The sequence below is a fragment of the Pseudorca crassidens genome, chromosome 11 (genome assembly GCF_039906515.1).
Source record: "Pseudorca crassidens isolate mPseCra1 chromosome 11, mPseCra1.hap1, whole genome shotgun sequence".
Lineage (NCBI taxonomy): Eukaryota > Metazoa > Chordata > Mammalia > Artiodactyla > Delphinidae > Pseudorca > Pseudorca crassidens.
The window spans coordinates 81,604,144-81,624,785 of record NC_090306.1 but is presented as its reverse complement, the minus strand read 5'-3'; the positions used below and the strand labels follow the sequence as shown (position 1 = coordinate 81,624,785).

The window sequence follows — 20,642 nt, the reverse complement described above, 5'->3', positions numbered from 1 at the left end:
AGAACTGCTTTTGCTGCATCCCATAGGTTTTGGATCGTCATGTTTTCATTGTCATTTCTCTCTAGGTATTTTTTGATTTCCTCTTTGATTTCTTCAGTGGTCTCTTGGTTATTTAGTAATGTATTGTTTCGCCTTCTCGTGTTTGTATTTTTTACGTTTTTTCCCCTGTAATTGATTTCTAATGTCATAGCGTTGTGGTCGGAAAAGATGCTTGATATGATTTCAGTTTTCTTAAATTTACCAAGGCTTGATCTCTGACCCAAGATGTGATCTATCCTGGAGAATGTTCGCTGTTCACTTGAGAAGGAAGTGTAATCTGCTGTTTTCGGATGGAATGTCTTATAAATATCAATTAAATCTATCTGGTCTTTTGTGTCATTTAAAGCATGTGTTTCCTTATTAATTTTCTGTCTGGATGATCTGTCCATTGATGTAAATGAGGTGGTAAAGTCCCCCACTATTATTGTGATACTGTCAATTTTCTCTTTTATAGTTGTTAGCATTTGCCTTATGTATTGAGGTGCTCTTATGTTGGGTGCATATATATTTATAATTGTTATATCTTATTCTTGGATCGATCCCTTGGTCATTATGTAGTGTCCTTCCTTGTCTCTTGTAACATTATTTTAAAGTCTGTTTTATCTGATATGAGTACTGCTATTCCAGCTTTCTTTTGATTTCCATTTGCATAGAATATCTTTTTCCATCCCCTCACCTTCAGTCTGTATGTGTCCCTAGGTCTGAAGTGGGTCTCCTGTGGACAGCATACATATGGGTCTTGTTTTTGTATCCATTCAGCCAGCCTCTGCCTTTTGGTTGGAGCATTTAATCCATTCACATTTAAGGTAATTATCAATATGTATGTTCCTATTACCATTTTCTTAATTGTTTTGTTTTTGTTTTTGTAGGTCCTTCTCTTGTGTTTCCCACTTCTTAGAGAAGTTCCTTTAGCATTTGTTGTAGAGCTGGTTTGGTGGTGCTGAATTCTCTTAGCTTTTGCTTGTCTGTAAAGCTTTTGATTTCTCCATTGAATCTGAATGAGATCCTTGCCGGGTAGAGTAATCTTGGTTGTAGGTTCTTCCCTTTCATCACTTTAAATATATGATGCCACTCCCTTCTGGCTTGTAGAGTTTCTGCTGAGAAATCAGCCGTTAACATTATGGGAGTTCCCTTGTATGTTATTTGTCAGTTTTCCCTTGTTGCTTTTAATAATTTTTCTTTGTCTTTAATTTTTGTCAGTTTGATTACTGTGTGTCTCGGCGTGTTTCTCCTTGGGTTTATCCTGCCTGGGACTCTCTGTGCTGCCTGGACCTGGGTGGCTATTTCCTTCCCCATGTTAGGGAAGTTTTCAACTATAATCTCTTCAAATATTTTCTCGGGTCCTTTCTCTCTCTCTTCTCCTTCTGGGACCCCTATAATGTGAATGTTGGTGCATTTAATGTTGTCCCAGAGGTCTCTTAGGCTGTCTTCATTTCCTTTCATTCTTATTTCTGTAGTCTGTTGCATGGCAGTGAATTCCACCATTCTGTCTTCCAGGTCACTTATCCATTCTTCTGCCTTAGTTATTCTGCCATTGATTCCTTCTAGCGTATTTTTCATTTCAGCTATTGTGTTGTTCATCTCTGTTCTTTACTTCTTCTAGGTGTTTGTTCTTTAATTCTTCTAAGTCATTGTTAGATTTCTTGCATCTTCTTGATCTTTGCCTTCATTGTTTTCCCAAGGTCCTGGATCATCTTCACTATCATTATTCTGAATTCTTTTTCTGGAAGGCTGCCTATCTCCACTTCATTTAGTTGTTTTTCTGGGGTTTTATCTTGTTCCTTCATCTGGTACCCAGCCCTCTGCCTTTTCATCTTGTCTTTCTGTGAATGTGGTTTTTGTTCCACAGGCTGCAGGATTGTAGTTCTTCTTGCTTCTGCTGTCTGCTCTCTGGTGGATGAGCTATCTAAGAGGCTTTTGCAAGCTTCCTGATGGGAGGGACTGATGGTGGGTAACTGGTGGTGGGTAGAGCTGGCTGTTGCTCTGGTGGGCAGAGCTCAGTAAAACTTTAATCTACTTGTTTGCTGATGGATGGGGATGAGTTCCCTCCCTGTTGGTTGTTTGGCCTGAGGTGACCCAGCACTGGAGCCTACTGGGCTCTTTGGTGGGCCTAATAGCGGACTCCAGTAGGATTTATGCCAAGCAGTACTTCCAGAACTTCTGCTGCCAGTGTCCTTGTCGCCACGGTGAGCCTCAGCCACCCCCCGCCTCTGCAGAAGACCCTCCAACAGTAGCAGGTAGGTCTGGTTCAGTCTCCTATGGGGTCACTGCTCCTTCCCCTAGGTCCCAGTGCGCACACTACCTTGTGTGTGCCCTCCAAGAGTGGAGTCTCTGTTTCCCCTAGTCCTGTTGAAGTCCTGCAATCAAATTCTGCTAGCCTTCAAAGTCTGATTCTGTGGGAATTCCTCTTCCTGTTGCCAGACCCCCAGGTTGGGAAGCCTGACGTGGGGCTCAGAAACTTCACTCCAGTGGGTGGACTTCTGTGGTATAAGTGTTCTCCAGTTTGTGAGTCACCCACCCAGCGGTTATGGGGCTTGATTTTATTGATTGCACCCCTCCTACCATCTCACTGCCGCTTCTCATTTGTCTTTGGGTGTGGGGTATCTTTTTTGGTGAGTTCCAGTGTCTTCCTGTCGATGATTGTTCAGCAGTTAGTTGTGATTCTGGTGCTCTCACAAGAGGGAGTGAGCGCATGTCCTTCTACTCTGCCATCTTGAACCAATCTCTGGGATCATTTTCTCTTAATGGATCTCCTTAAGATGATGAAGTCTCACTGTGTCAATGGCAATTAATTTATAATTGTGCTGGCCATTCATTTAATAATCTTTACTGTAATTTTATAGGATAGCACTTTTAAGTATCATTGTCAGATTTTTCATTTCATTCATGATATATTTGTTGCAAATTTGACATAGTTATCCATTTGTTTGATTCTTGCATATAAAAGGTGAAGAACTGTATCCAGCAGTTACATAAAATTGTTCTTCCTAGGAAAAGCTGGGGATGTTTCTTCATTTTACTAAGAAATTTGATTTTTTTTTGATACTTGAGCACCATTCAGATTCGGAAAACTTTGCAGTGAAGACAATTGAAACTCAGAAATATTGAACCTTGAACACGTGATTCATCTTAAACTGACAAGGTTCTTAAAGGTAAGAGAGGATGCCTTTTTGTTTTCCTTCCAAGTGATGTTGTTAACACACTGAATATGTTACTCTATATATAGAAGTGGCTGCATTCTATTTGGTGCTTTATCAGCTTACATTTGAAAGAGTACTTGTTAACATGTTATAACGATCTTTTTGACCCAAGACAGTTCATGTGGTTGTTTTTTGTGTGTGTGTTTTTGTTTTTACTATTTTTTAAAATTGTGGTAAAATACATATAACATAAAAGTTGCCATTTTTATACTTCGTAAGTATACAGTTCAGTGGCATTAATTATTACGTTCACAGTGTTGTAAAGCATTTACCACAGTCGAGCTCCAAAGTTTTTCATCACTCCAAACAGAAACTTTGTACCCATTAAGATTTAACCCCCACCCTCCCACGTTTTCCCCTTTCCCCAGCTCTTGGGTAACCTCTCATATATCGTGGATTGGCCAAAAAGTTCGGTTGGGTTTTTCTGTAAGATGTTATACAGAAAAACCTGAACGAAGTTTTTGGCCAATCCAATACTTTTTGTCTTTGTGAATTTGCTTATTCTAGATATTTCATGTAAGTGGAATCATAGCACACTTGTTTTTTTGTGTCCGGCTTATTTCACCTGCATGATGTTTTCAAGGTTCATCCATGTTGTAGCATGTGTCAGAACTTCATTTGTTTTCATGCCTGAATAACGTTGTACGACTATACAACATTTGCTTATCCACTCATCTGTTGATAGACACTGTTTTTTTCCATTTTTGGCTGTTGTAAATAATGTCACTATGAACACTGGTATACAAGCATCTGTTTGAACCCTTGTTTTCAATTCTTTGGGTTTTATATACCTAGGAGTGGAATTGTTGGGTTAGTTAGTAATATTATTGTTTAACTTTTTGAGGAACCGCCAAACTGTTTTCTACAGTGACCGTACCATTTTACATTCTCAGTAGTAATATATGAGGTCCAGTTTCTCCTCGTCCTTGCTTTTTAAATTTTCTCCCATTATATTCATTCTAATAGCTGTGAAGTGGTGTCTCATTGTGGTTTTGATTTGCATTTTCCTAATGACTGGGTGTTAAGCAGCTTTTCATGTGTTTACTGGCCATTTGTGTATCTGCTTTAGAGAAATGTCTATTCAAGTCCTTTGCCCTTTTTAAAATTTGGTTGGATGTCTTTTTGTTGTTGAGTTGTAGGAGTTCTTTATATATTCTGGATTAGACCCTTATGAGGTATATGAGTTGTAATTATTTTCTCCTGTGGGTTGTGTTCACTTTCTTGATGATGTCCTATTGATATATACAGAAGTTTTTAATTTTAATGAAGTCCAGTTTATTTTTTCTTTTGTTGCCTCTGGTGTTGGTGGCATATTTAAGTTGGTATTGCCAAATCCAAGAACATGAATATTTTCCCCCATTTTAAGAGTTTTATAGTTTTAGCGCTTACATTTAGGGCCTTGATCCATTTTGAATTAATTTTTGTCTGTGGTGTAAAGTGAATGTCCAACCTTATTCTTTTGCATATGAGTATGTAGTTTTCCTAGCCCTACTTGTTGAAAGAACTGTCTTTTTCCCACTGGATGGTCTTGGCATCCATGTTGAAAATTAGTTGACCATAGGTATGAGGGTTTATTTCAGGGCTCTCAATTCTGTTCTCTCAGTCTACATCTCTGTCCTTCTGCCAGTACCTCAATGTTTTAATTAATTGTAGCTTTGTAAGTTTTGAAATCAAGAAGTGTAAGTCCTCCACCTTTGTTTTCCTTTTTCAAGATTGTTTTGTATATTCAAGGTTCCTTGAAATTCCATTAAATTTTAGGATGGGATTTTCTATTTCTGGGGAAAATAAGTTTCTTTGGGATTGTGATAGGAATTGCATTGAATTGGTAGATCACTCTCGGTAGTATTGTGATCTTAACAATATTAAGTGCTCTAATCCATGAACGTGGGATGGCTTTAATTTCCTGATATTATTTGTAGCTAAAAGAATAAATGGTAATTTCGTTTTTCCCATTCTCCTTACCTCCCTATCTCAGTACAGAATGACAGATAGAACTTCATATTTAAGAGATCACAGGACCACTTTTCAAATCCATTCCCTTCCACCCAACTCAACCTCAATAAGTATATCTGTTTCCTTAAATATCTGTGTTTAAATAAGATTTATATATACATAGTGTGTCTCGATGTGCAATATTTAGCTAGATAACAATTCATTTTCCAACTTACACCCTATAGAATGGTGGAATTTGGATCATCCCAAGTAAATGGAAGTAAACCAATCCACTTGCCTCTTCACACCTTTTATCACAAAGTATTTATTGAACAAAAATAACAGTAAAAATGATACATATATGAAAGTTGAATGAAGATTTGCAGTCATAGAAAAGATGTGTACAAAGAGACCAACGTTTAGGTTATAGATCTATAAAACTTTACCATACATAGCATTTTAACACTGATCAAGCAAACATATAAAAAGGGGGAAACAAAGTTATTTCTTACGTTTTTTGAAACCTATTTTCTGACTAAAATAATTGTTTAAAAAAACAAACCAACCCAACACACAGAATGAGTCAGAGCTATAAGTGTTATACTTCAATACCTCCATTTCTCTATTTGTGTTATAGTGAGTTTTTTGATCCATCAAAAATTATTGTATTTTTCCATTTCTAATAAGTGGAGCTAGAGTGTATGTTAATCATAGTATTTGGAGGAAGGGAGTACAAGAATCAGATTTACATTCAACATTTACATTTAAAATAATATTTTTGGTTGAGGTTTTTGCACATTGACTTAGTTTCTCTGTGAGAATCTTGAATTTGAGGTGTGCTCTTATCTGACAAAACAGGGTTTTTTTTTTTAATGCTCTTTTTTTGTTTTTTTCTACCTAACATACAGCTTTGGACCAGTAGTTACCTATAGCTAGGCATGGGGAACTAGAACTGGACTGAGCACCAATCATTGTTCTACCTTTAATGAACTATGTAGCCTTAGGCAACTCCCACTTCTCCTGTGCAGTTGTCCTTACCTGGAAATGGTGGTTGGATGCATTCTCAAAGGCCTCTTCTAACATTTTATGTTTGGTGAATACCAGTCCCCTGGACCAGCTTTTATTTTAAATGTACAAAATTATCCTTAGCCTATAAGGGAGTGAAGTAGTGTCTATTTGGAGATTTTTGGAACCAGGCCCATTATTTTATATTCAGAGATGCATATTGGAGTGTTTGGATTTTCTTCCTCAGATAAGGGCATACATCCCCAAACACAGAGATGCTCAATTCCAATTGAAAATCTCACTTTGTAAGTGTCAAAACAAAATTTTAGATTTCCTGAAAATTCAAGAAATATTTGTTTTGGCAACCTTTATTTTTTACCCTTTCTCATAATCCCTGCCATTTAATGCCTCATTTGGATCAATGAATTATTTAGCCACATTTCAAATTGGTTCCTGTTATAGTTAAGGATGATAATTAACTTAATCTTGAATTGGAAGCACCGGGCACTTTCCAGTTCTTTTATCTTACATTAGAACTTTACTACTTCATATACAGAGTGGCACTGTAGACTAGTGCCTGGTGATTTTTTGAAGGAACAGAAAATATGTTTCTATTATCATTGCTCTAAACTACACTGCACAGAAGAATTTACTGCTGAGTATTCCAAATTGTTATATAATCAGTTCAGTTCCACAATGATGAGGCTCCTGAAGAATTTTATATTTCTTTGATCAGTTTTCCTTCATTCTCACCATAAACAGTAATACATAAAGCAGTGTATCCTACACCTCTCAATTTCCACAAGCAAGGCTATACCTATACACATGAAGACACCTGGTGTTACAAAATTGTTTCTTTGTTATTTGTATTCATCACCAGTCTGTGAACCTCTTCCAAAGCATAGGATTTTTAAATGTTAATTATAGTTTCAGGGGTTTAGAGAAACCCTAACATAATGATACAGTAAATGCATCAGAGAGGTATGATTCTCTATGGAAAACTGGGAGAACCAGGTTAATTTTTTTAAACAAGAATGTGCTAAACTAGGAAATATTCCAGGGGCATGTATAGAGTGAACTTTATAGCTTTTCCATCTCAGGTTTTTGTTTGGAAGGAGTCTAAAAGATATTGTAAACAGGAAGCTAGCCTTTCAACGTTCATTTCTCAAAAAATGCACTTTAGAATATTTTCTTTTATGAAAGTTTATTGTCTAAATATGGCTTAGTTTTTTTCTTATAAAAACATTACTTGGACATTATATTCACTGAATTTCAGTTCAAAAGAGGTCCTAAGGCAATTCTCATACAGTTGAAAGCAAAAAAGAATATGAATCTGCTTTCATATTGTCTACTTGTGAAAAATAATGAAATTCCACTAGAGAGCTGTTTGTTTGATACTAATTTTTGTCTTTCAATTTCTCTTAATACTAAAAAATATATAAATCATTTACATTAAACTAAATGCAAAGGAAGGCACAGCTGGTTATAGTGTATATAAGCACAGTTCAGCAAATGCAGAATTAAAGAGGAAAAAAGCTTCACATCCTTATTAGTTACATTGAAAACCATTAAGAAAAGTTCTTCACTGTCAACAGTGTTCAACACTTAAGAGCTAAGAAGATATAAAAAACAAAAACATTAAAATTCACTTAATGCAAAACAGATTTTCATATATACTTGAATATAAAAAAGTTTTTAAAATGGTAACATAAATCTAGACCATCCATGTTATGAAAAGTGCAAACCAAATTAACAGACGGGTTTCACAACGTCCTTCTCATGACACAGGTAGACTAGCCCATGGGGACAAATTTGTTTCATCAGTTAATGAGTCTTTAATTGTGGCCAGATGTCATCAGGATTTCTGAGAGTTCGAAGAAAGCAGTACTGGAGAAGCAGCTCTGTCCAGACTGGGGATTGGCACTGGCATGTGGCCATTAAGCAGTGTAGGGAACTGTAGTGGACAAAAGATTTTTTAAAATAGTTATTGCAAATCCATCGGGAAGACCTGAGTTCTTTACATTCCTAGACAGACCACAGTGGATCAGTTCTCTCATCACCCCGTGATTGATAGAGGTCAGTTGCCAATCATTTTACAGAATGTGTGATTGGAAGATGACAATGAAATCAAGGGTTACATACAGCAAACAGAGGCTAAGGCTTAGGAAATGTCCCTAATTATTTTATGTGCCTAGGCTACTAGAAAAAAATATGTACTTTATATGTTGCTAAAGTATGTTCTAATACTATTTCTAAAAGATTCCAATCTACTCAGAATGATAATTTGCTTTAAATATTAAGAAAAATTAATTTTGAAAACCAGGAAACTGACTCTTTGCATGTAAATCAGTAACTTCTCATACTGTATTTTGAAATTGGCTGTCAGTTTTCCAGAGTACTACAATGATGCTTCTCGGTAACTGTTAAAAATGAGGAAGGTTCTTATCTTTAAAGATATTATTTTCTAAATCTTTTAAGTATTCTTTCTAATTAAAATGATAAACAATATCAAACTGAGTAGAGAGATCACCCATAAGTGCCAAAACTTAAGGACTAAAGTTAATTTGTCTTGTTGGTAACTAGGATGATAAATAGGACAAAGGTATATGATTTGATACCTTTCAGGTCTAAAATACAGCAGCTATACTCCCATTTCATTTTAACGAAATAATTAAAGACCTTTTAAAACTGTTGGAAACTAGGTTTTCATTGTCCAGGATGCTATGTGTCACAATGCTCCTCTCCTGGGCTGTCTTCTAGTTTAATTCCTATTTAGTCTAGATAAGCTAAATGTTAAACTTCACTTCATCAGTAAGTGTCAAACTACAGAGCCAGGCATGTGTTAGAAGTACAATATTTGTAGAACAAGTAAATATATTTTTGCAATTTTCAGACTATTTCAGTAATTGTTATGTGTCTAGCCCCTTACAGTTTATCAGTGGTTGTCATTTCATTTGATATCTAGAGCCTATAAAAGTTCGGTTATCCCCATTTTATGGATGAGAAAAACGGATTTCAGTTAAGTTCTGTTTGGCTGAAGGTCATAGCTTAGAAGCAGTAAAGCCAAGTTTAAACTCTGACTGAAGGATACTGTGCTTTCTGTACCAAACTGCCCAACTTATTTTTGTCAGGGGTTGGGGGATGGTGCTCTTTAATTACTATTCCAGTTTCTTTAATGGTTATATTCAAGGTTTTTGTATCTTTCCTGACACTTGGAATTTTAATGTTATATAGAATTTTATCCATTTCAGCTGGGTTATCAAGTCTATTTGCATTTAGCTTATATCCTTTTTATTTAAGGCGTGCTCCTAACCACTATTCCCATTGATTAAGAGTGAACATTGGAAGAAGAGCAGATTTTGAATTTTCATTCTTTGAGTTTATTTACATCTTCTCTCAGTTTTTGTCCATCTTATTGGTATTTTCAAAAGAATCAGCTTTGGTTTTGTTACTGATTTCTGTCCTGTGCTCTTTATTTCTATACACTCAGTTGTCATAGTTTCTTCTTGGTTAGCCTGGCTTTTCTGACATATTTCATAGTCCTCTTTATTGCCCCACCCCCGCAGATCATCCACACACAGTCCCTTTTCTTAAATTACAGCATTCCCCAACTTTTGTCCTCAGCCTTCCTTTCTCCTATACTGGACTCAACAAACACTTCCTGATGTCAGTTAGATATCCCCACCAATGCTGCTTCCCCACTCACTTCTACGTCAAGAAGAGTGGTGTTAAGGAGCTCAACCCTAAACATGAATCAGGGCTCTGCCACTTATTAACATGTGATCTTGGGTAAGTTGAGCAACATCTCTGGGCCTTAGTTATCTTTTCTTTTTCTCGTGAAATTGGTTATATTTTCAAATAGAACTACTGGGACTATTAAATAAAAAGCCATGAAAAAGTGTGCTTAGAACAATGTCTGGTATACAGCAGCCCTCAAAAAAATGGTAACTATTGTTATCAATAGCATTCCCAGTCTTCTGATCACTGAGTAATCCTTGCCTCTTCCTAATTTTCACTACCTACTTCTTACACTCAACTAAGTCATCCTCTCAATTTTACCTCTGGAATGTCTTCTAAATATACTACTGTTTTCAACTGTTCTTATCTAAAAGATGATTCTTCCCTCAGAATTTGGAATAGTATAAATTTCCTCATGTTTTCCTGCCCCTTACGCTTTCTCTTCTGTCCTTTCTCCACACTGTGATATCAGCGCTATCTTTCTAAAATAGAGATGTTATGCTATTTCCAGCTTAGAAAGCCTTCCATGGTTATCACTTAACAACTCCTTGGTATACTATGCAAATCCCACAGCTGCTTTTCCAACCAGTTTCCTATCACCCAGTTCCTTCCAGAACAGACTATGTACTTTCATATCCAAATGATACAGATCTATTCATTTAGAATATACTTTGCCAAAATCCTGTCCCTTCTTCCTAGCTCAGGTGACACTTCTGCCTTGGAGGTTCTGTCCAGTCCCCAGCTGGAAAGAGCTACTCCTATTGGGTTCCTGTAGCACTTCGTTTACACATCTATTATTCACATATTGTATATCCCCACAGTCCCTGCCTCAGAGCATTGCAAATATTTGCTGGGTTAGATTTGTTGAATTAAAAATTACAGAAAACATTCTCAATTGAAAATTACCTTGTTTCAAGATATAGCTGTACCGACTAGGTGTATTCCAAATCTGATCAAAATCTGTTTCAGAAGTGGAACAGACACCCTAAAGACAAGCTTAAAATGCTAAACAGTCCAGTTGTAACCTATCTCTATTTATATGTCTTTGGCATCTCTCTCTTCACTAAAACGTGTCTAGATTCCAAAGCATACCTCTTCTAGAAAGGGTGATATATCTTCACTCTCCTTCCCTTAAAATTTTCAGTATCTGCTCTCAATTACTATAGTAATATCAGGGGACCTTCTGTGGCAAAACCCCTCAGCTCTGTCAACTGTTACCCTAAGGATTCTGATCTTTTCTAATCATCATAGCAGGAAATCTGCCAGCATCATTTAAAACTTACTATAGGCCAAGTCTAATTTGTTTCTGCCTCTAACACATTCACATAGCATATGTGATAGAGGCTTGCTATTTTTAAAGAAACTTATTTTCATTAGTTTAAAAAGGGGCACTGTTGATAGTAATCTGAATTCTGAAACCCATCATTTGAAATGTCTAATTATTAAAAATCAAATTCTTCTTCTTCTTCTTACCATGTTGTTTACCATTTTCAAAACTGCTAATTTCAGCTTTCACCAGCTCAATGCTCTTATCATAGGAAGAGTAATAATACTCTAAAAGGTACAAAATTGTTTTTCCTTAGTCTCATGGATCCCAATCCCAAAAAGAGGGCCCAAGGCCATGTGACCTGTCAGCCATCCAAACCTGGTTGCACTTTCCTTTTCAGGAATTGTTTTGCATGCTTCCAGGAGAAGAGGACAGGTCCAGTTTGTGAAACCAAAATTCTGAGCAGGTAGCCTTTAAATGCAGCATTTCTTCTGCAGAATTCTAAATGTCAATTAGGAACCGCTGGTCCTCAGTGGTTCTCAAAGTGTGGTTCCTGGAGCAGCAGCATCACTAGGAACTTGAAAGAATGTTTTTATCAGGCCCCATCCTAGGCCTTCTGAATCAGAAATGGGGGGTGGGGCTCAGCAAACTGCATTTTAACCCACCCTCCAGCTGATTCTGTTGCACGTTAACTTTGAGAACCACTGGTCTACAGTAGTGACTGAAGAGGAGGGATATGCCGATCTCTCAATTCCCAGAGCTCCTGATACCCTACTAATGTGTAGAATCACTATGGACACGAACCACTGTTCCTGTTGGGAGTAACAGGCTGGAAAAGGTTTAGTGTCTAAGGCAAGAGATCTCAAAGAACTCCCAACCAGTAGTTCTCCATGGCTTCCTTCGGAGGTCACCAAGCCCTGCACCAGTCAGGTGGCAGAATTCCCAGTAAGGAGGGAAGTAAGAGTCCGTTCATTATTCACAAGTATCTAGGGAAGCCTAGAGAGGCCCTGTGTTAGGTTCTAGGATTAGAGAGTAGTATTACAGTCCCTACCGCCATGGAGCTGGCTGTACGTATGCACCATACAACTAACTCCTTTCTGCTCTACTCGGGAACTCTCTGCTGCTCCCACCTGGAGACTTCCAGGAAATAAGGTCTGTTAGTTCCCCCACCAAAAGATTACTAATCTAATCTAAAACTTGCCTAATACTGCACTTGCTCACTGGTTTTTGCTCACTATTTCTAGTTTTTGTTTCCTTGCCTGAGTTAAAATGGCTAAGAATCACCACATTGGCTGTGCATGACCATATCCTCAATTTCTTGTGATGAGACGAAGGGCCAGGAAGAGAAACCTGATTACTCCAGGGATATAGTCACATCATGACACCCTACCTCAACCCTATTAGGAAACCAGAGAAGCAAGATAGATAGTAATCAAAACCTCTTTAGCTCCACCTTTCTCCCAATGAGACCCTAAATACCAGCATGTACAGCCCATGGCACAGAAGTAGATATTAAACTTGACAAGCAAAATGAACAACTCAGAAAAGCACTGGAGGCCTGATCTTTTCAACACTTAACTTTCTTAGACATCTCTTGATGAATGCTGAGGCATCCATTCCTTAGTCAGCCAGTGATACTTACTGTGTGCCAAGAAATGTGCTAGATGCCAGGCGCACACCACAGCAAACAAGATGGCCTCTTGAGGGCCCACAGTTTAGTGGGGAGATTGCGACATGAATACAAAGTGGCAAGCGCTAGATGCAACGAGAGCAAAAGAACCACAACTAACTTGGGGTAAGCCATGTTGGGGGGCGGGGGCAGACGTGGGATGCAGGGTGAATGAGAAAGACCAGGCTAGAATCAGGTCAAGAGGGGGTTTGTACTTTATCCAGTTTCGCTTCATCCTGTCCCTAGGATCCCTCCTATACTACATTCACATATTCAAACAGTGACATCTTGGTCACTGAGTAATTACTTGGTCACCAAGTAATCTTGGAGAGTAATCCTCTCCAAGAGGAAATACTGATTTCCACACAATAGCAAGTGATGCTACTGCAGGATTCTAGTGTGGGAATGACTAATGAATGTGCTTACCTAGTACAGGGAGTTTTACAAGATAAAACAGCGGAGGCTTAATTCATTTTTAACCAAATGACCTGGAAGCTTTTTTTTTTTTTTGGAGCAAGAACTTGATTCTGATTCATAGAATTACGCAGGTAACTTTTCTATTACAGTTTGGAGAAGCTGTTCACTATTTTTCAATTTATTTTGTGATGTCACTATGTTGACTAATAGATTAGTATTTATTTATATATTTTTATTTGTATGTATCAGTATTAGTCTTTTATGAGATTTTATAAAATACAATTAAAAATTTTTTTTTCCTTAATAAGTTTCCAGTTTTCATAGTCATTGAAAATATCCAAAACACTTCAAGAACTAACTGTTCTATTTATGGGTATCTGACGTGAGAACTCCACCTCAGTGAAAATACGTGCCTCTGAAGACAGCCTTTTGCAGCCACGTGAACATGAATTCCTTTTGGAAACTTAAACAGTGAGCTCTGCCCTACATTTAGTGAAAATATTACCTTGCAGGATTTACTGGGGAAACATATCCCTTAGAAATTCCACATTTAAAAGTTCGTTTCCAAATGCTCACCTGGAACAGCGTGTTTGGCCCTTGCAGCCGGGCAGGACTCAGTGGAGCAACTGGACTAAGGCTGCTCCAGAAATGTATGCTGGACAGCAGTGGGCTCGGGGTCAGAAGCAATCCATTTGGTGTCTGGGAAAGAAGCACACACACAGTTTTTGATACAGGTATCACCTGACTCCAGCTGTGGTCAGTAGTGTGGCCAGGGGCATTAGCCACAAACCAAGAAACAAGCTTCACCATTTTAGGAAAATCTGACAACTTTGTTATTTCTGCAGGGCTGTGCAGCTTAATTTATTTCAATGCTAACTGTATGAGCAATTTTATAAAGGAAGAAAGTATGGAAACGTTACCTTCCTTAAGCATTCTAGTAGAAAACTCAAGTTCCTAGCAACTTTTGTCCAGGTGCTCTTCAATCTGCTCCTCCTCACGCATTACACAAGATTTATTGTACAAGTAAATGGGATCCCATGAAAGGGGATTTATCTATATTTTATTTTTTCTTATCTATATTTTCTTATTTTTCTACAGTGGACATCCATTCCTTTGGCTACACACACACACACACATTTTTTAAAGGGCCTCCCAAGCTTCACTTTCCCTATCAACAGCCCTTTAATACTTCAGGACCTGCTGCTAAAATACCCTGTAGCAGCTTCATCAAAAGCTCTGAACTGGGTTTTCCAGATTTCACTCCGGATACGGGGTTCATGAGAATTCATCTCCCTGGCAATGGTTTGGAGGGGGGAAAAAACAAATCCTTTCTTGTCAGATTGGGTATAAAGCCAGAACTCTGGGCTTCCTGGGAGAGTGCCAAGGATTGCATTTGCTTGCATACACGCAGCAGGAGTCCTGGCCTGCAAGCCAGCCAGAGTGCAGAAGAAACAACACTTACCGCCCCAGCTGGCAAGTCTGCATAGCTTTTATTCTCAGCGGAGCCAAGCGCCCTGGCCAGGGTGGTTTTGTACCTTAGCTGACTAGGAGGGGCCCCTCGGTGGTTCTGTGATGTCGGTAAGGTGCTCTGTGTAGGAAGAACGACAGCAAGGGCGCCAGCATTTCAGATTGCATCATGCTAGATGCTGACGTGTTCTTTTTTCCTAGAAGTGGCCTTAGCAGCTTCGTTCATTATCCAGAACATTGAGCTTCAACCTAAGTTGAAAGGTCTGCTCTGTTCAGTGGAAAGGAGACAAACATCCAAAGGTTCTCAAACAAGCTGCTGAAAAGACTCAAATTATTTGAGTCTTTGGTTCTACAGCATTTCCTACATATTGAATGACCTATGAGGTTACTAGGATAAATACTTGTTTTGGATAAGTTTCCCATTTGTTCTAATTCAAGGCAATTTCACAAACGTGCCAGGCCATCCGGCCTAACGGTTCAGGCTTAGTGTCTCCGCATGGGCTCTGCCAGGGTTCCAATCTCAGAACCACTACTTACTAGCTAGGTAACCTTTCTATGCCTCAGTTTCCTAATCTGCAAGACAGGGAGAAAAATGCCTACTTTTTTGACATTACAGGATTGTTAGGAAGAATAAATGATCTATGTAAAGCTCTTAATATGTGCCTGGAGCAAATGCTCAGTAAGTGTTCAGGACTGTTTGTTATCATTAGTAATTAATTAAAAGTGTACCTGATGAACTGTATTTCACCTGTTCATGGGAGAAATCCTCAACTGTATATGGAAAAGTACTTAATGTTCTGAAATAGACAAACCAACCTAGTCAGCTGGTGCTTTAAGGTTCCTCGCAGTCATGTTAGGGTCAAGTCCACAGCTCAGGTGATCTGAGAACTAGTATTTCCATGTTACTCTGAATCCAGGTCCCAACCACAGTATGCCACATTGACATTTACTAACCAATGTGTTCAGGGCCTCCTAGTTTACCTACCAATGAAAGTCTCACAGCTCTAAAGAGACAGTGAATCTGCTAAACTACAAAACATAGCCAGCTCCCTTTCTCTCATCCATGGCCATAAATATATATCCATTTCTTTTTAATCCTCTGAGCAACATACGAGGTGTAGAATATATTTTCATAGTCTAAAATTCATACCCATGTCTGAATTTGAGATGTTTTGCATATTTGTTTCTAAGGGATACAGGATATACTCAGAATACAGTAGCCTTCTGTTTCTCATGTTAAATACATTCGAAATGTCTTCTATAATACATGCAAATAAATACTGTAAAATGACTTCATTCACTCCTCTCCCTCCCATCCCTGTTCTGCCTGAAGATCCTGTGGCCGTAGAGAAAAAAACTGGTTGGTTGCTCTTTTAGGGACGATTCCTATAAAGCCTGGCCTGGGTTATTTCTGGTATCATGTGAGCTTTCACAGCCTCTCTCCACAAGCACCTTGAGTCATGGAGAGTAAGCTGAGCCCGAGGTAGAGGCTAAAGAAAGAAGCCACCAGCAAAACGCACGCTTCCTCTTCCTTCACTGAAGAATGTCTTAGCAAATGAGCTCTTCTGAATGGCAGATGGGGACTTATTGATCCTGGCACCTGCCAGGGAAGGGGATGCCCTAGGGCCTAAAGGCAATGGGTGTTCATTTTCAAGGGGAAAGACCCTCCTCTCAGGACCTCGTTTCATCCTCCCCACTCAGTTCTTCTTACACTTAATACTGAGTCTTCTAGAAAGCCCTCATATTTGAGCTAAACCTGGTGAGCGAACATTGTCCAGACACACCCCTCCTGAGTGCCCTCCTCCTGGATCATGCCCTCTGACCATCAAAATGCCTTCCACCTCCTCAAAGGAGATTCCTGATTTCCCCTCAACCAGACGGCACAAACTCACCACCTTCTTTCCAAATCCAGTGTTTATGACGCATCCATTTCTATCAACAGGAGCACCATTTACCCACTCGACAAATACTGACCGAGTACACAGTATGTATCAGGCGCCAGAGGAACAATGGTAGAACAAGACACTATCCCTGTACTCACAGCCCTGTCTACAACCCCGTGTCCAGTGTTTATGACGCATCCATTTCTATCAACAGGAGCACCATTTACCCACTCGACAAACACTGACCGAGTACATAGTATGTATCAGGCGCCAGAGGAACAATGGTAGAACAAGACACTATCCCTGTACTCACAGCCCTGTCTACGACCCCGCGTCCAGTCACTGAGGCGTAAAATGCCTTCCCCTCACCCCCTGCCACACCCTCTGGGCATGGCCTGTGGACACTTCCTGGAACTGACTCTCCTGTTTACCCCCTCATTTCCAGTCTTGCTGCATCCGAGCCCCTATCAACTTAGGTGGCAGCTGCCTCTGATCTCTCCCTTCCAGTCTGTTCTGAGCACTGCCACTGAATCAATCCCCTTAAGACACTGCGTTTAGTTGCAGGGAAAAAAAGAGTACAACCTCCCTGGCCATAATTCTAGGTTCCCCCATATCCTAGTTTGACGTGAAAGCCCCCCCCCCCCGCCCCCCGTGCATGCCCCCACCCCCAGCTTTGGTTGAAGTGTCCTGAGCACCACACAATTCCAACCTACTCGTTCTTCAGCACTCATTCCCGAACTGTCCTGACCACTTAGCCCATGGTCCCCTGGGCTAGAGCCGTTCCACAAGTGATCGCAGTTAGTAACCATCCCTTGGCCATCCCCAGACTCTCTCCTTAGCCCCAGCTACAGCTGGGTGTTTCCTCCTGAATGTCCTTCAGGCTCCGCAAACTCAACACAGCCCAAACCGGACCTGTAACCTTTCCCCATGAGCTTCTTTCCTTCCGTGAAACTCATACTCAACTTCTGGCTCTCCCCTAGCACCTCCACACCCATCACCAAGTCCTGTTGGTGGCAGTCCCTGTGTCCCCCAGAACCATCGCTTTTCGCCTCATGCCACTGTCACAGCCTTAGGTCCTCATTGTCTTTCACCTGGAATTTTACAGTCATATCCTAACTGCTTCCAGCCTCTCCCCTCCCTAATCCACGTCATCAGGACGGTTTCTAAAACACAATTCTCAACTATGTCACTCAGGCTCCATCTTCCACCACTTCCTATACCTTTGGAATGTATCCTCCCCTCTTACTGAACTACTGTTCTGCCCTAATGCACAAGGCTGTTGCACATCTTTATGCTTTGGCTCAAGGTGTTCCTCTGCCTACAGTGCCCCGTTCACCCCATGTGCCAGATAAATTGCTGCTGATCCTTTAACACCCTGACCAAGTGTGATCACCCCTTCCACGAACACCTTTTCAACACCCTTCTCCATCCCCAAGAAAGTTAATACCTTCTTCCTTAGTATTCCTTTTATACCTAAGAATTCCATTTGTACTGTGTCTGGGATACTATATTAACCAACTTAAGTTACGAGTTCCCTCCCAACTAACAGACTATCTAATTCATGTTTGCGCCCCCGGCTCCAAGCAAAGCCTGTGACACATGATAGGTGCTCAGTCTGGGTTTGTTGAATTGAACTACATGTTCTTTCCCCCTTCTGTTCCTAAGGTACTTCTCTGCACTGTGTATCTGGCTCTTGCCGTGTGCCATCTTGTGCGTGTGTATGCCTTGTCATGGCTCGGTCCTAAGGTCATAAAAATAGGCACTTGTACTTTTGGTGTCCTTCCTGTGATTTGCAAATAATGCTAAATAATTACTTGTTGATAGATTCTAACAGGAATTTTTGTTTCCCTTGACTTACACCTTCAGCAGCTATTAATTTCCCATCAAAACAAGTATAAATTCCTCAGTGAGTTCCCAGGGCCCTCTATAATTTCACACCACCCCATGTTATATATTGCCCTTATTCTTTACCTACTGGACAGCAAGCTTGTAAGCTCATGAGAACAGGAACTGTGTCTGTCTTGCTCACCTCTGTATCTCCAGGTGCCTAGCCGATGGTTGGGCAGGTTGTAGCAACAAACATCTCTAATCTTAATCTCCCATGGATGCCAACAGAATCCATGACAGTGCCATTTTGTGGTTTAAAAAAATCCTCAAAAGGTTGGCAGTGAACCTCTGGAAACTCCTAGAGTTGTCTGAATTCAAATAAAAACATGGTTTTAAGAACTTCCAAAAAGAAGTAGAGTCACACACAAGTTTGTGTGGCACTGAATGTGCTGATCTGAAGGAAAAGAGGACAAAGAGGAGAATTCCCTATTGGTCCAGGGGAGCTACGGTAAGAGTTAGGGGGAAAAATAGAATAAGGGTAGAACTGGGGAGAAGTTGGCAGATCCACAAAGGATCTACAGGAAAGACGGGCCCCAGGGTGGAAAGAGGGAGGGCGACGATCACACTTTGTTCATCTTAGGCAATCCAGAGCTGGGAGAAGCAAGAACCTTCAGCTGGAGTGTCAAGTCACCCAAAAGTCTACCAATGACATCCTCCACTGAACAGAGCCCCTAAAAGGACGTCCTTCTTCTGTAGGGCCAGTATGGAGAAAGCTGCAGGCTGAGCTAGGGCAGTGTTACGGAGTGGGATGAAGGGAAAAAAAAACAAACTTACTTCCTTTCGTGATCACGGCGAAAGAGACAATAAGATGCAAACCACTCCGGAGCTGAGCCAGGAGGCAGTCTACCCACACGCTCCTCGCCACACGCATCCATTTTACTCCCAATTCCCACCTTATGATCTGGGCTCAAGGTTGTCACATCCATCAGTAAATGCAGGAGGAGGTTTTAGCATTTCAGTCCTCAGCAAGCTGTCTCTACTCAGTGTTAACCCAAAGCCGCTACTAATAAAACAGCCCGGGGCATGCATGCTCAGACTCTGATGTGAGTTCACGCCCTGGTGCCCGCACGTATCTGAGTTCAACATCTTAGACATCACGTGTGAGATGAACAGAGGCCTTGGCATAAATGGAGGGACGTGCAATGAGCCAACCTCCGATTCTGAACTAACTTTACATTGGTAAGACAGGAGGAGGGAGAGACCTAACAGAAGAGGCAAATGGAAGGAAGAGGGACAGGTGACACCCAGATGCAGAAGATACAGAAAATCAGAAGTTCCAGCTGGCACCGTCTGGGCTTCCATGGTGCCTGGCTGGAAACCAGGAGGGTTTCACATCCTGGCTCCTCCCCCCACCCCCATCTCAATTTCTGTAGCTCATGCCATCAGAGATAACATGCTTGTTTTTCTAGCAACAGCCCAATATGACCTCGGTGGCTGAGCTCCAACTACCTCACTCCTTGGTGCCAGCTGGCTTTTGTATTCTCATTTGTTTCTCACAGTCCACGCTGGGGCTGCCTCGTGGTGATCATCGTGTCTGTCTACATTTGTCATCGTTTCTCAAAGACTCATGAGACTAATCTCAACTGCATTTTGTATGGGTGCCAGCAGATGTGCCCCAAGTATTCTTGATGGGAGTGGCAGTTTTGATGTTGGGGGAGTGGCAGGATGCTGATGCTTTTTCATGCCCGTCATGCTGTAGCTTGAAATTTCAAATCTGAATTTGGGCCTACACGAGGTATGTGGTTTAATGAGGTCCCTCCTTGGGGGGCACTGTAACCACATGACCCTAAGCAGGCTGAGATGCTTAATCCTACCCTTCTTCCTGCCATGCTTCTAGCTGAAACTAACTGGGAATTATTCTTGGAATAAATGAATCAGTAAAATATAAATCATTCTTGGAATAAATACAAGTTCTTGGGAACTTCATTTTCAGGGTATCAAATTATTACAGCACACTTTTATCTCTTTTAAAGCTAGCCACGAAGAAAGTTGACAGGCGGTCCCCACAGGTAACCAAATGTTTCTGCGTACACACTGCACACCCCACAGAAAGTGCAGTTTCTGCGACAGAAAGTGCTAAGGGAGGAGAGAAGCCAGTGAGCTGCGGAGTGAGGCACCACTGCTGCCTGTGAGAGAAA

At 40.3% G+C, this 20,642-nt stretch overlaps 2 protein-coding genes across 4 annotated transcripts in view; one reads left to right on the top strand and one right to left on the bottom strand.

Annotated features, from left to right (window-relative positions):
- Window positions 1–7,033, top strand: part of CDK17 (cyclin dependent kinase 17) — a 110,011-nt gene extending 102,978 nt beyond the window's left edge. The window contains exon 17 of the mRNA XM_067697609.1: window positions 739–7,033. Within this exon, the coding sequence (XP_067553710.1) occupies window positions 739–908 (170 nt within the window). The 3' untranslated portion in view covers window positions 909–7,033. The remainder of the gene's footprint in view (window positions 1–738) is intronic.
- ELK3 (ETS transcription factor ELK3) overlaps window positions 5,477–20,642 on the bottom strand; it is a 69,124-nt gene continuing 53,958 nt past the window's right edge. Inside the window, exons 4-6 of one of the 3 annotated variants that reach the window (XM_067697610.1) lie at window positions 13,844–13,966; window positions 12,824–12,936; window positions 5,477–8,130 (exon numbers count right to left, since the gene is read on the bottom strand). In XM_067697610.1, coding sequence (XP_067553711.1) covers window positions 8,001–8,130; window positions 12,824–12,936; window positions 13,844–13,966 — 366 coding nt within the window. In that variant the 3' untranslated portion in view covers window positions 5,477–8,000. The remainder of the gene's footprint in view (window positions 8,131–12,823; window positions 12,937–13,843; window positions 13,967–20,642) is intronic. The other 2 variants (XM_067697611.1, XM_067697612.1) reach the window with 2 other exon arrangements.